This window comes from Babylonia areolata, chromosome 26 (genome assembly GCF_041734735.1).
Source record: "Babylonia areolata isolate BAREFJ2019XMU chromosome 26, ASM4173473v1, whole genome shotgun sequence".
Taxonomy (NCBI): domain Eukaryota; kingdom Metazoa; phylum Mollusca; class Gastropoda; order Neogastropoda; family Buccinidae; genus Babylonia; species Babylonia areolata.
This window is the reverse complement of record NC_134901.1, coordinates 28,892,172-28,905,032: the sequence shown is the minus strand read 5'-3', so window position 1 is coordinate 28,905,032 and position 12,861 is coordinate 28,892,172. Positions and strand designations below refer to the sequence as shown.

General features: G+C 40.0%; 1 protein-coding gene across 2 annotated transcripts in view; it reads right to left on the bottom strand.

Moving 5' to 3' along the window:
* Nucleotides 1–12,861, bottom strand: part of LOC143300510 (uncharacterized) — a 58,931-nt gene that overhangs the window by 4,784 nt on the left and 41,286 nt on the right. For both annotated transcript variants that reach the window (XM_076614239.1, XM_076614240.1), the window contains exons 2-3: nt 5,050–5,208; nt 2,098–2,233 (exon numbers count right to left, since the gene is read on the bottom strand). In XM_076614239.1, the coding sequence (XP_076470354.1) occupies nt 2,098–2,233; nt 5,050–5,190 (277 nt within the window). In that variant the 5' untranslated portion in view covers nt 5,191–5,208. The remainder of the gene's footprint in view (nt 1–2,097; nt 2,234–5,049; nt 5,209–12,861) is intronic.

Here is a 12,861-nt window from a genome sequence, read left to right as displayed (position 1 = left end):
GAAGATGAAATACATCAGAGCATGCACACAGGAAGGTGGAATGTAACAGAGCATGCACACAGGAAGGTGGAATGTAACAGAGCATGCACACAGGAAGGTGGAATATACCAGTGCATGCACACAGGAAGATGGAATATACCAGTGCATGCACACAGGAAGATGGAATATACCAGTGCATGCACACAGGAAAATGGAAAATACCAGTGCATGCACACAGAAAGATGGTATATACCAGTGCATGCACATAGAAAGATGGAACATACCAGTGCATGCACACAGGAAGATGGAACATACCAGTGCATGCACACAGGAAGATGGAATACAACAGTGCATGCACACAGGAAGATGGAATATACCAGTGCATGCACACAGGAAGATGGAATATACCAGTGCATGCACACAAAGATGGAATATACCAGTGCATGCACACAGGATAATGGAATATACCAGTGCAAGCACACAGGAATATGGATAATACCAGTGCATGCACACAGGAAAATGGAAAATACCAGTGCATGCACACAGAAAGATGGTATATACCAGTGCATGCACATAGAAAGATGGAACATACCAGTGCATGCACACAGGAAGATGGAACATACCAGTGCATGCACACAAAGATGGAATATAACAGTGCATGCACACAGGAAGATGGAATATAACAGTGCATGCACACAGGAAGATGGAATATATCAGTGCATGCACACAGGAAGATGGAATATACCAGTGCATGCACACAAAGATGGAATATACCAGTGCATGCACACAGGATAATGGAATATACCAGTGCATGCACACAGGAAGATGGAATATAACAGTGCATGCACACAGGAAGATGGAATATACCAGTGCATGCACACAAAGATGGAATATAACAGTGCATGCACACAGGAAGATGGAATATAACAGTGCATGCACACAGGAAGATGGAATATATCAGTGCATGCACACAAAGATGGAATATATCAGTGCATGCACACAGGAAGATGGAATATATCAGTGCATGCACACAGGAAGATGGAATACAACAGTGCATGCACAGAGAAAGATGACTAACAGATCCCACGTCCACAACATTCAAACACCGTCCCACTTTCAGTTCAGTCATCCTACTCCTGCCTCAACTCCACAATTTATATATGATAATCTCTTCCCCCCCCCTCCCCACCACCACACACACACGCATACACAATCACACACACGCAGACACACAATCTGTTAGGTCTAAAAATGAACACACACACACAACAACAACAACAACAACAACAACCACCAAACAAACACCAATATCACACACACAGAATCTTGGTTTAAGATATGTTTGGAATAATCAGTCAACATTCAATATTCATAGACTTAGCCACGTTATAATGAATAAAGAATATGGATATGTTTTATTCTGGAAGAGAAACAAATCTGAAAATAAATCTAAACTACTATTTTGTAATACAATTACTCATGAATACAGAACCGAACCTTATTTGCTTTAAGGATATCTTAATTATAATCAAAAACAATCATTGTGCAAATTAAGAATATCCTGTCATGATTTAGCAATAGAAAAAGACATTTCAAAATCCCAAAAAGAAAGGAGACTATGTTTACAATATTAAACAACAGAGGATGGGTATCATTTCTTCGATGACTGCGAATTGTACAAAGAAATTAGAACAGAACTCATACAAAAAATTCAAAAATACCTTCCAAATATTATTAAACCCAGTCAGCTAATACTGGAAGACAAACTTGTGGGACTGTTTGGGAAATTTGTCCGTAACTGCTGCCGAAAAGCGCCATAGCGTGCAGGAGTGATTCAATCTCTTGTTCAATATTTTATCTGTTTTGTTTTGCTTTTTTGTGTGTGGTTTCATGTAACTTTGCATGCGTGTCTTATAAACCTTGTTAAGGTTTAATCGACATTAAAATTGATTCTGATTCTGATTCTGTTTCACACGTGAGTGTGGATGCAAGCTCACACGCAAGACAGCCTACACGTACAGCATGTTCCTATTGAATATTTGTTTTGTTTGTAATATTCTTTACAAAACGCTAATTTTCCCCCCAATTGTCGGCCAAGTGCTAATAATAACTACTTACCAGAGTTTAACAGCTGTTGCATCAGGTCACGGTGACCTGGGACACTGTCAGTTGCACGTGCAGGCAGCGTGCAAGGGGACAGCGCTGCTTCAGGTGGTGAGGAGCAGCTATACCCGCTCATGTACGATTTGATCAACTGGCGAAAAAAAACACACAGAAAATAGAATACACACACACACACACACACACACACAAAAGGACAGAAAGGGAGGAAAGGAAGAAATGGAATGAAAAACATACACACACATACATACATACACACACACGCATGCATGCACGCACGCACGCACACACACGCGCGCGCGCACACACACACACGTGGTAGATCGGTATATCTGCTCACTAGAAAAGGACAATGACAGAAAAAAGGAAAGAAAGGGAAAAAAACGAAAAAAACAATGGGTAAAAATCAAAACTGATCTCAGTCCTCAAAAAGAAAAGGAGTAAGATAGAAAGAAACTTTATTAAAAAAAAATATTTAAAAAACCCCAATAAACTCGCTCTTTCTCCCTTCCCTGGATACCCCTCCTCGCCAACCCGCTGCCCCGCACAGAGAGAGAGAGAGAGAGAGAGAGAGAGAGAGAGAGAGTGGAAAAAGGAAGAGAAAACAGCACCAAACAAAAACAATAACGATGATTACAATAAAGAAACAACAGAAGAAAGCAGTAAACAGGTAAATGTGGAGGAGGAAAACAAACACAGGTAAACAACAACTTTGATTTAAACGAAAAAAAGAGAAAAAAAAGAGAAAAAAGACGAAGTAAATAAGTTCAGTTCAGTTTACGCAAGGAGGCGTCACTGCGTTCGGACAAACCCATATACACGCTACACCACATAGGCTAAACAGATGCCTCACCAGCAGTGTAACCCAACGCGCTTTGTCAACCCTTGAGAAAAAGTGCATAATGGATACATAACTGAATCAATGGATAAATGAATACACAAGCGAATAAATGAATAAATAGATAAATACATCGATAAACAGATGAATTCATAAAGTAAATACACCAAACAGAAGAGAGGAATGAAGAAGAAAGTTCCTTTGAAAAACTGAAGGAAGAGAGGAAGGATGGAAGGGAGGGAGGGAGGAAGGATGGAAGGAAGGAAGGAAGGAACAAACGGAGGAAAGGTAGGTAAGGAGATAGTAAAGCGTCGGGAAGAAAGAAAGGAAGGAAGGAAGGTTTCAAGAAAAGACGAGAAGGAATTAGTTCAGGACGGATGGTAGGATTGCAGGAAGGAAGACGGGAAGAAGATAGGAAGGGGTAAGGAAAGAAAGAAAGAAGGAATTAGTAAGGAAGGCAGGAAGGAATAAGAAAGGAAGGAAGGAATTAGTAACGAATGAAATAAGTTGTAAAGAAGGGAGAATGGAATTAGTAAGAAATGGATGGGATGAATTAGTAAGGAAGTGAGCACGGAATTGGTAAGGGAGGGAGCACGGAATTGGTAAGGGAGGGGATGAACTGGTAAAGAAGGGAGCATGGAATTGGTAAGGGAGGGGATGAATTGGTAAAGGAGGGAGAATGGAATTAGTAAGAAATGGATGGGATGAATTAGTAAGGAAGTGAGCACGGAATTGGTAAGGGAGGGAGCACGGAATTGGTAAGGAAGGGAGGGGATGAATTAATAAAGGGAGGGGATGAATTGGTAAGGGAGGGGATGAATTGGTAAAGGAGGGAGGACGGAATTGGTAAGGAATGGATGGGATGAATTAGTAAGGAAGGGAGCACGGAATTGGTAAGGGAGGGAGGGGATGAATTAGTAAGGAATGACAATTTGTCGTTATTTATAATGCTAGTTTCGAACGATAGAAGCAAAACTCAATGGGGTAATATTGCAATCTCCCAATCACATTCCAAACACCACACAAATGTTTTGGAAATCTTAGGCTGCAGTTCGACACAGTTCACTAAGGAAATAAACCTGAAACAACACGAGCTGAATACATAGCAAAATAACAACCCTAAACACAACCTTATCAATGATCCCAAAATATCTAGAAATAAATGAATACTGGATTTAAAAGATATTTCGATAAAACAATTCCGAAATGCCAACAAATGTCAAGTTACAACACCACGAGGACAACTAACTATGCAACTTCTCCCTCCCCTGTCACCAGGAATCAGGCACACCACTGGCCAGGAGAAATCACAGAACACAGACCCACACAGAGGAAGAAAGGGGTCACACAGGAATCGAACCCCACAACTGTCCAAGAGGGCACCCAACAGCTCGCTTGCTGGCTCGGCGATCCTTCTCCTATCAAAGCTCGGCACCAAAGGCAAAGCAAAACCCTTCCTTCAAAACGACGTAAACTCCGAACTCATTTCAAGAGTTCAGAACGATAAGGAATACGGACATGTCAGACACACATCACAACAGATTCACGTGCATTAGTTCGGAACAGAAATGAGCACACAAGAGAACGATAGAACAAAAAGGGGGAGAGAGAAGGAGGGAGCAAGGGAGAGGGGAAAGGGACAGCGAAAAGGGAGAGGGGGGAAGGGAGAGGGGAAAGGGAGAGGGTGGAAAGGAGACGAACACACGAACACGCACAAATGAATGCCACAAACCGTGACAACGGAAATGGTAAGGAAGGGAGGGGATGAATTAGTAAAGAAGGGAGCACGAAATTGATAAGGAGAACGGAATTGGTAAGGGAGGGAGGGGGTGAATTAGTAAAAAAGGGAGCACAGAATTGGTAAGGAAGGGATGGAACGAATTAGCACAGAAGGGAGCACGGAACTGGTAAGGAAGGGATGGAACGAATTAGTACAGAAGGGAGCACGGAATGAGGAGGGAAGAAAGGAAAGAACTGGTAAGGACGGAAGGAAGGATTGATTTCGTAAGGAAAACAGGAGGAATTAGTGTGGAGAAAAAGGAAAAGAAAGAAGGGAGAGAAGAAAGGAGGAAGGAAAACAAAAACTGGACGGAATCAGGAAGGACTGTTACCCGGAATGTCGACTCGTCTCTCCACAAACGAGGAATGAAGCCCAGAGTGAGGATGTTCCGGAGGGGCGGAATAAACAGGAGGCCAATCACCACCAGCACCGCCATGCAAACCCGGCGCGTCACCCGTTTGAGGTTGTACATCCTGGCATCGGTCTTCGACTGTACACACACACACACACACACACACACACGAATAAGCACACGCGCGCGCGCCGCACACACACACACACACACACACACTGGTAATTAAGTATTTATTGATAAACTACAGTTTTTTCCTATTCATTTTCCAGTTATTATAGTTAATTTAGCAGGTCACATATTAATATTATTTATTCATATCATTTTGACAATGTTTTTAAAGAACAATATCATAGTCAAGATGATGCAATGGAGCTGCAGATCATTGTCCGCAAACATTGACTATTTACGACAAGACCTTGCATCAAACTAGTTTCATGTCCTTCTGCTTCAGTCTTTAAATGTCAAAAAGAATAACCTCCCTATACTGAAGCAGTTCTACTACCCACCAGTCGTTGATCAAGAACGACCTGACGCAAAGATCAACACTGCTATTTATATCCGTATCGGACTACAATATTGTACCAAACAGTCGCCCGTTCCCAAAAATGTAGAAAATATTTCGTCATGTGCCACCACTATCAAGTTTTCTGATTCAGTTATTGTCAATTGTGTATCGGTCTACTTACCAAAAGGAGCAGACTGGTTGAAAACCGTCAAAGATCAAAGTGAAAAGTGGATAATTGGTGGTGATTTTAATGCTCACTCTCCTTTTTGGGAAAACGATTGTACTGTCGTGACCAGTAACAGGCTTGTAGAAAATATAGTGGATTCATCACTAAGATTACTTAACGATGGCTCATGTACTAGAATTCCTGACGTACCCACTCATCGACCAACAGCTTTTGATTTAACACTGACTTCACCCAACTTATCATGCTCATGGAAAACTCGTGACGATACATTAGGAAGTGACCATGTTCCAATATCCATCACGATTAACGAAAAAATTCAATTAGAAAATACTATCCAGGATGCAATCCCAAAGTACAACTACAAAAAAGCAGATTGGGTCACTTTCGCAAATATTCTAAATGATCTAGATCTAACAGTATCTACCGAAGATAATGTTGACAAAATGGTAGGTAGGTAGGTTGGTAGGAGCTTATATAGCCTCGCGGCTTTCTTGTGCTCCGTCAATTGATTTGCCAGTATTTTTCGAGGTGTTTAGCGCAGCGTATTACAGTTACATATAGAATTTCATATGGACTGGTATGAGAAGAGTCTCGGTTATCAAAGTCATATTCTATATCTTTAAAATTTGCATCTGCATCAAGGAGGCTCTTAAAACTGTTAAGAGTGTTAGTAAGTTTAATGTTAGTCGGAAGAGAATTCCATTTGCCAACCACTCTGATAGCAAATGAATGTTTCCTCAGGTTAGTGTTAGAAAACGGAACAAACAATTTGCCTGCATTGCCTCTTGTGATGTCAGATTTACTCAACTGAACTAGAGAGTCGAAATCAATGTCGTCCACTGTGAAATATTTTGTATGCTTGGATCAGGTCTCCTCTCACCCTTCTGGCTTTTAGAGATGGTAACCCAAGGTATCTTAGTCTTTCATCATAAGTCATGTTTCTGCATTATGGCAATATCTTAGTCGCTCTTCTCTGTACCTTTTCTACCGACGAAGATTGTCTTTTAAGCAATGGGTACCAGATAACATTACCGTACTCCACGTGTGGTCTGATAAGCGCTTTGTATAGCTTCAGGAACATGTCTTTATCAATAAAGGAGAAAGATCGTCTTATCACCCCCGTCATTTACTTAGCTTTACTAATCGCTTTCTGTATGTGTGGGTCAAAACTAAGATCGCAGTCGAAGGTAATACCAGGGTCTTTTTCTTCTGAGCATTTTTGAATCATTTCATTTGAATCACCCATTTTCATTGTGTAGTCAGTTTGGGGGGTTTTCTTGTCTATATGCAGTACTTTACATTTTTGGACATTGAAATACAAGTTCCATTTATGCGACCAGTCTTGCACATTATCAAGGTCCCTTTGGATGTCAGAGTAATTGTTTGAGTCCCCGTGAATCTTCGTATCGTCAGCAAAAATTTTGCATGTACTCGATATCACGTCCGGTAAGTCATTGATGAATATGGTAAAAAGGACTGGGCCTCAAATGCTCCCCTGTGGAATACCACTTAAAACCGGTTTGTCCGAAGAGTATGCTGACCCCACTCTCTCTCTCTGTCTTCGGTCAGTCAGGAAGTCTTTAATCCAGTCAAGGAGGGCTCTATCAATTCCATAATTTTTCAATTTGATCAGTAGTCTTTTATGCGGTACTGAGTCAAAAGCTTTACGGAAGTCTAAATACACTATATCTATTGATTTTCTGTCATCAGTAAGTGCAGTTAAGTCGTCCATTACTTGAATCAGTTGGGTCATGCAGAATCTTTTATTTCGAAAGCCATGTTGACAGTCCGCAAAAAGTTTAAAGTCATTAAAATATGTTACAATAACATCCCTCACAATTGACTCTAGTACCTTGCATATAACACAGGTGAGGCTGACTGGCTTATAGGTACTCGGTCTTGTTTGGAGCCCTTTTTGAATATGGCAACAACATCAGCAGTTTTCCAGTCATCTGGGATACTTCCCGTCTCTAAGGATTTGTTGAACAGTATGCTGAAAGGAATTGATAGTGCCTTACTGAGTTCCTTCAGTATTTTGGCCGGAATTCTATCAGGTCCCTGAGCCTTAGAGGGGTCAAGATTTTTAAGCTTAGCTTCCACCACTGTTGGGGTGACTCTTATCTCTGAAAGAGTTATGCCTTCTAGCTTAGGAGATTTGGTCATGTTGGGTAGATTGTCTACTTTCTCACGAGTAAATACACTTGAGAAGAAGTCATTTAGTGTTTCTCTTTCTCAGAGTCAGTTACTGCCATTTCACCCGAGTCCCTTGCGTTGATACTTGTGTTTATCCTCAATTTTTCTTGCACGTATTTCCATAAGTTTTTAGGGTTACTCTTTGCTTGGTAAGCAATTTTTCTCTCATACCCTTTCTTTGCATTTTTAATCATTCTCTTCGAGAGATTTCTCTCAATAATGTATCTTTTTGTAGTCTATACCAGATTTAGTTTCGAGATATCTTTTAAAAGCATTATACTTTTTCTTGATTTGTCTCGAGTTTTTCCTGTCCATCCATTTTGGTTTGGCTTTAGACGTAGTAGCTGACTTTTTTACTTTCACTTTTGGTATATGTCTGTCCATTCCCGACTGAACCCAGTCTCTTACGTGAGACCAGCACGTATTTACATCCATGTCATCAAGAGTGCTCCAATCTATTTCACTTCCTTCCAGTCTGAGGTCATTGTAGTTACCTTTCCGTAAATTATATTTAGGACAGTCTTCTTGGTTGAGTTTAGCTTTTGCTACATACATTTGGAAAATAAGTACCTCATGGTCACTCAAACCAAGCGGTGCTCTATGGTCAAAGTTAGAGATCAGGCTGTTCTCATTAACCAGTATGAGATCAGGCATAGTGGACTGCTGTCCATCTCTGTGCCTAGTGGGATGTGATATTTTCTGAATGAGAAAAGCATCACAAATGCTTTCAACTACTTCATTATCTTCTTCATTTGTCCATTGGCCATTCCAGTTTACTGATGAGAAATTAAAGTCGCCCATTATACGGACTTTGTGGTAATTTCCTCATGCTTCAGGAGTTGAAATAGTTTTTGTTTATTTTCTTTTGAACTCTGCCCACTCCTGTAGATACAGCCTAACAAGACATTCTCATCATTTGGGCTTTTGAATTCACACCACACACTTTCCTCAAATTCAGTTTTATTTAAAACATCACATGGTTTGGCGTTTAACTTGTGTTCCACATACAGTGCACACCCTCTACTAGGTTTGTCATTTACAAATTGGTCAAAACCTGGTATAGCATATTCATTGGCTGATGGAACAGTGGAACAGTTCTTTGGTAGGATCTCATTAAGAGCAATTATTGAAGGCTTTATTTCGTGAATACGTGAAAATAATTCTTCCTTTTTATAGTCAGCCAAAAAATCAACATTTGAATACAACACTACAAAAATCTTCAGAAAATGAGGAAGAAGAGCCAGGAGAAAATTGTCCCATGTTTTTTTTCACACCTTTCATTCCAAAAATCCTTTCGTCCGTCCCCATTCACACTCTGGTCCCTTGGTTGTTTATGTCGGAGTTGCAGACAGGTATTCCCCAGGGCTCTGTACTTGCTCCAATATTGTTCAACATTCTAATGAATGATCTACCAAAAAAAACTAACAAAGAATGTTGTAATGGTTCAATACGCTGACGATATATGCATGTGGATGAAAGTTACAATCAAAAAGAATACGCCTGCCCGATATATGAATTACAGAAAAGAGCTATATCAAAATGAATTAAACACAGAAGCAAATTATATGAGCGAGAATGGTCTGCAATATCAACCGAAAAAACACACTTGATGCTTTTTAATAATGGATCAAGTCCAGCAACATTGCCTTCCTTTAAAATTTACGATAACACCCTGGAATATAAAAAAAGTAGTTAAATTCCTTGGAGTACACCTTACATCAAAATTAACTTGGAATCATCATATCGATTACATTTTAACAATGGCCAGGAAAACAAACTTCTTGAAAATAGTATGCAAACAACCATGGAGCCAGGACATATTCATTCTACTACACATTTGCACATCACTTGTTCGGTCTAAACTTTTATATGCACAAGAAGTATACTTCAGTGCACAGAAATATTCATTGAAAAAAAATTCAAAGCACAGACTGCAGACCATATAAACTGGCACTTGGCTTACCAGTCTATGCTTCCAGTAAGAAAACGTACAGTGCAGCGGGAGTATTACCATTAGAGGATCAAAGGGAACTTGCGTGTAGTAAATTTGTCTTGAGAAGTTTAACGGATGAAAATGATTTGGAATCAGAAATAACTCTCAAATCCGACCGCGATTTTCCAAAGAGAGCTAGATCTATATCCTCTCATACTACCTGGGAACATACACGTCAAGTATTTTAACAAATTCCGGCGTGAATAAAACCCCACATTTTGCTAAAAGGTCTGTAGTATCACCCACGCCTGGATGGGAACTTCAAAGAGCGCAACTTGATATCGATCACACTGATCTGACCAAAGATGACAACATAAATTTACTTACATCGCATGTACGAATCCATTTGGAAGAGAAATACCTTAATCATCTAAATATATTTACAGACGGCTCTGTTGTAAATGATAGAGATGGTGCTGCTTTCGTTATTCCAGACCTTAACTTTCAAAACTCATTTCAACTGGGAGAGAATAAGTCCATCTTCACAGCTGAACTCATAGCAATTCTAATGGCGTTAAATTTCATGATATCCTTTCCGAAAACTATATTTCAGATTCTATTTTGTGTTGATTCTAAATCAGTTCTTCACGCTATTGAACTTATAAAAGAAACAGTTAGGTATGAACTCATTATTGAAATCAACCATTTCATTCACGAACTCTTACTAAGAGGCTCACACATAACCTTTTTGCTGGATTCCTTCTCACTGCGGTTTTTACTATAATGAAAAAGTTGACATTTTGGCTAAAAAAGGAGCTAGAAGCTCCATGGAGGAGTTAGATTAAAATATTTCGCTTTCACTACAGGAATGTTACACCATGGTAGAAAAAGTCCAGTGGTCAAAATTTCAGTTTGAGGAAAAACACACCGGTAACTCGGAGTTACATAAGAACATACAGAAAATGTATGGTTTCATGGGAAAACATTACCATAATGATTTTCATAAGAGGCAAATAATTTATCTAATCTGCAGATGGAAAATGAATTGTTTTAGGACAAAATATGTCAGTAATGTTTCTTGCATCTGTGGTGCTCACATAACAGCCGATCATATAACAACTTGCGATATGCTAAAGTCTCACATTCCTGAACTGAAATCATCTTCAGTGTTGACGATCTTCAGCAGTCCACTGCTAATGTATGACTTTTTCTACTCCTTGTTAAATAGTCCAGTTGGTTCGCTGTTATAGTTCTTAGTTTTTCATAAGAAATATGTTATATTGTTATGTTTTTGTTGTTGTTGTTGTTTGTTTTTTAACAAAACTTAAATCAATCAGTTTCTGTATGTAACACACACACACACACACACACACACACTTTCACTTACTCGCATGCGTACACAGTAATCCCCCACCCCCCTCCACCCACTCGATCTTTTTCCTACCCTCGTCTAATATCACTTACAGTGAAAATACGTTAAACTAAAGAACGAACGAACGAACACACACACACAAACACACAGACAGAGTGGATCAGTTGCAGAAAGCACAAGAGGTATAATACCCAGACATACGCCCTTACACACACACGCCAAGCGCGCACGCGCACGCGCACGCACACCCTAACACACACACACACACACGGCGAAGATTCAAGATGGCGGAAAGTCAACAGCTGAAAGTCAAAACTGCTGAAATCGTAGCACCTCTACAAGCATGACGAGAACAAGGAGCTTGGGGGGCCGACTGGATATTCCGGCACCAAAAGAGAAAAGCAAACCTCTAAAAAAAAGTTCAAAACCATCTGCCTTGAATAAAACTGTTGCCCAAGCGGACACAAAAGAAAATGTCAACGTCAACGCAGCTGACGATGAAAATACAACTGATGACAGCAAGACAGGAAGTGATCTTCACCATCTTACTGACACTATCGAAAGTTTATGCAGAAGGGTCACTGATTTAGAAAAAAGCGGTCAATGACCAAAATGAAATAATCTGCACCCTAAAAAATTCACAGAACAAAAATGACACTGTTGACAGCTCCACACAGACAGTTCCATTTCAAACAACACGAAGACCTATGCTGATATTGTTAAAACCACCAAACCTGCTCCCGTCTCTCCAGTCAAGACTCCTACACAAGCTGCAAGCTGCACTTACCTCCACAGAACTATTCAACTGCAAAAATATGTCCTTTGTTGACCACAATAACCTAAATACCAGGTCACTCAAAGACGGCATGCATCCGACTGTCAGAGGAGCAAGTGTACTTGCAGGGAACGTGGGCAAAGTCCGCCAGCTTTTCTGGGAGAAGCCGAAGAGACCCGGCAGACGTCATCCACCTGTCAACCATCGTCCATGGAGATTCCCTGCCTGCACTGTATATCCCCCTTTCACCGAGGAGCGTGCGTGGCTGAACCCATGTTTTGAATGACTGGAGTTAGATCTCTTCAGAAATGTGACAATGACTTGTAGATTTGCCCACAATTTCAGCAAATTCAAGATTTGACTGTTTCTAGTTGTGAATATCCCATACTGTTATTCATCTTGAAGACTATTTTATCCAGTGTAATTGCGTACTTATAAACTCCAACCCCTATTAAGTCTTAATATTTAAGGTTTTGTAACCCCTCCACTCCCCCCCCCCCCCCCCAAAAAAAAAAAAGTTTTAATCTTTGTGTCAAACTTAAAAATCATGTTGTTGTTTTTCCTCGCTGATCATTCATCTAGTAGAAAAGCAATAGTTTGTAAACTACGGTCCTGGATTTAATCATATAGTATAAATAACATTATATTCCTGTTTAATAGGAAAGATAGTACTGAAAAAGCAAACGCGATTACAAAGTAGGCTACTCCAGTGGAACTGTAGATCTATTCTATCTAACCTGGCCTATCTGAAACATTTTCTAGCATCAAGTAAGTGTGACGTTTTAATTTTGCAGTCATTTAATACCAGTGCATGTAACCTTCC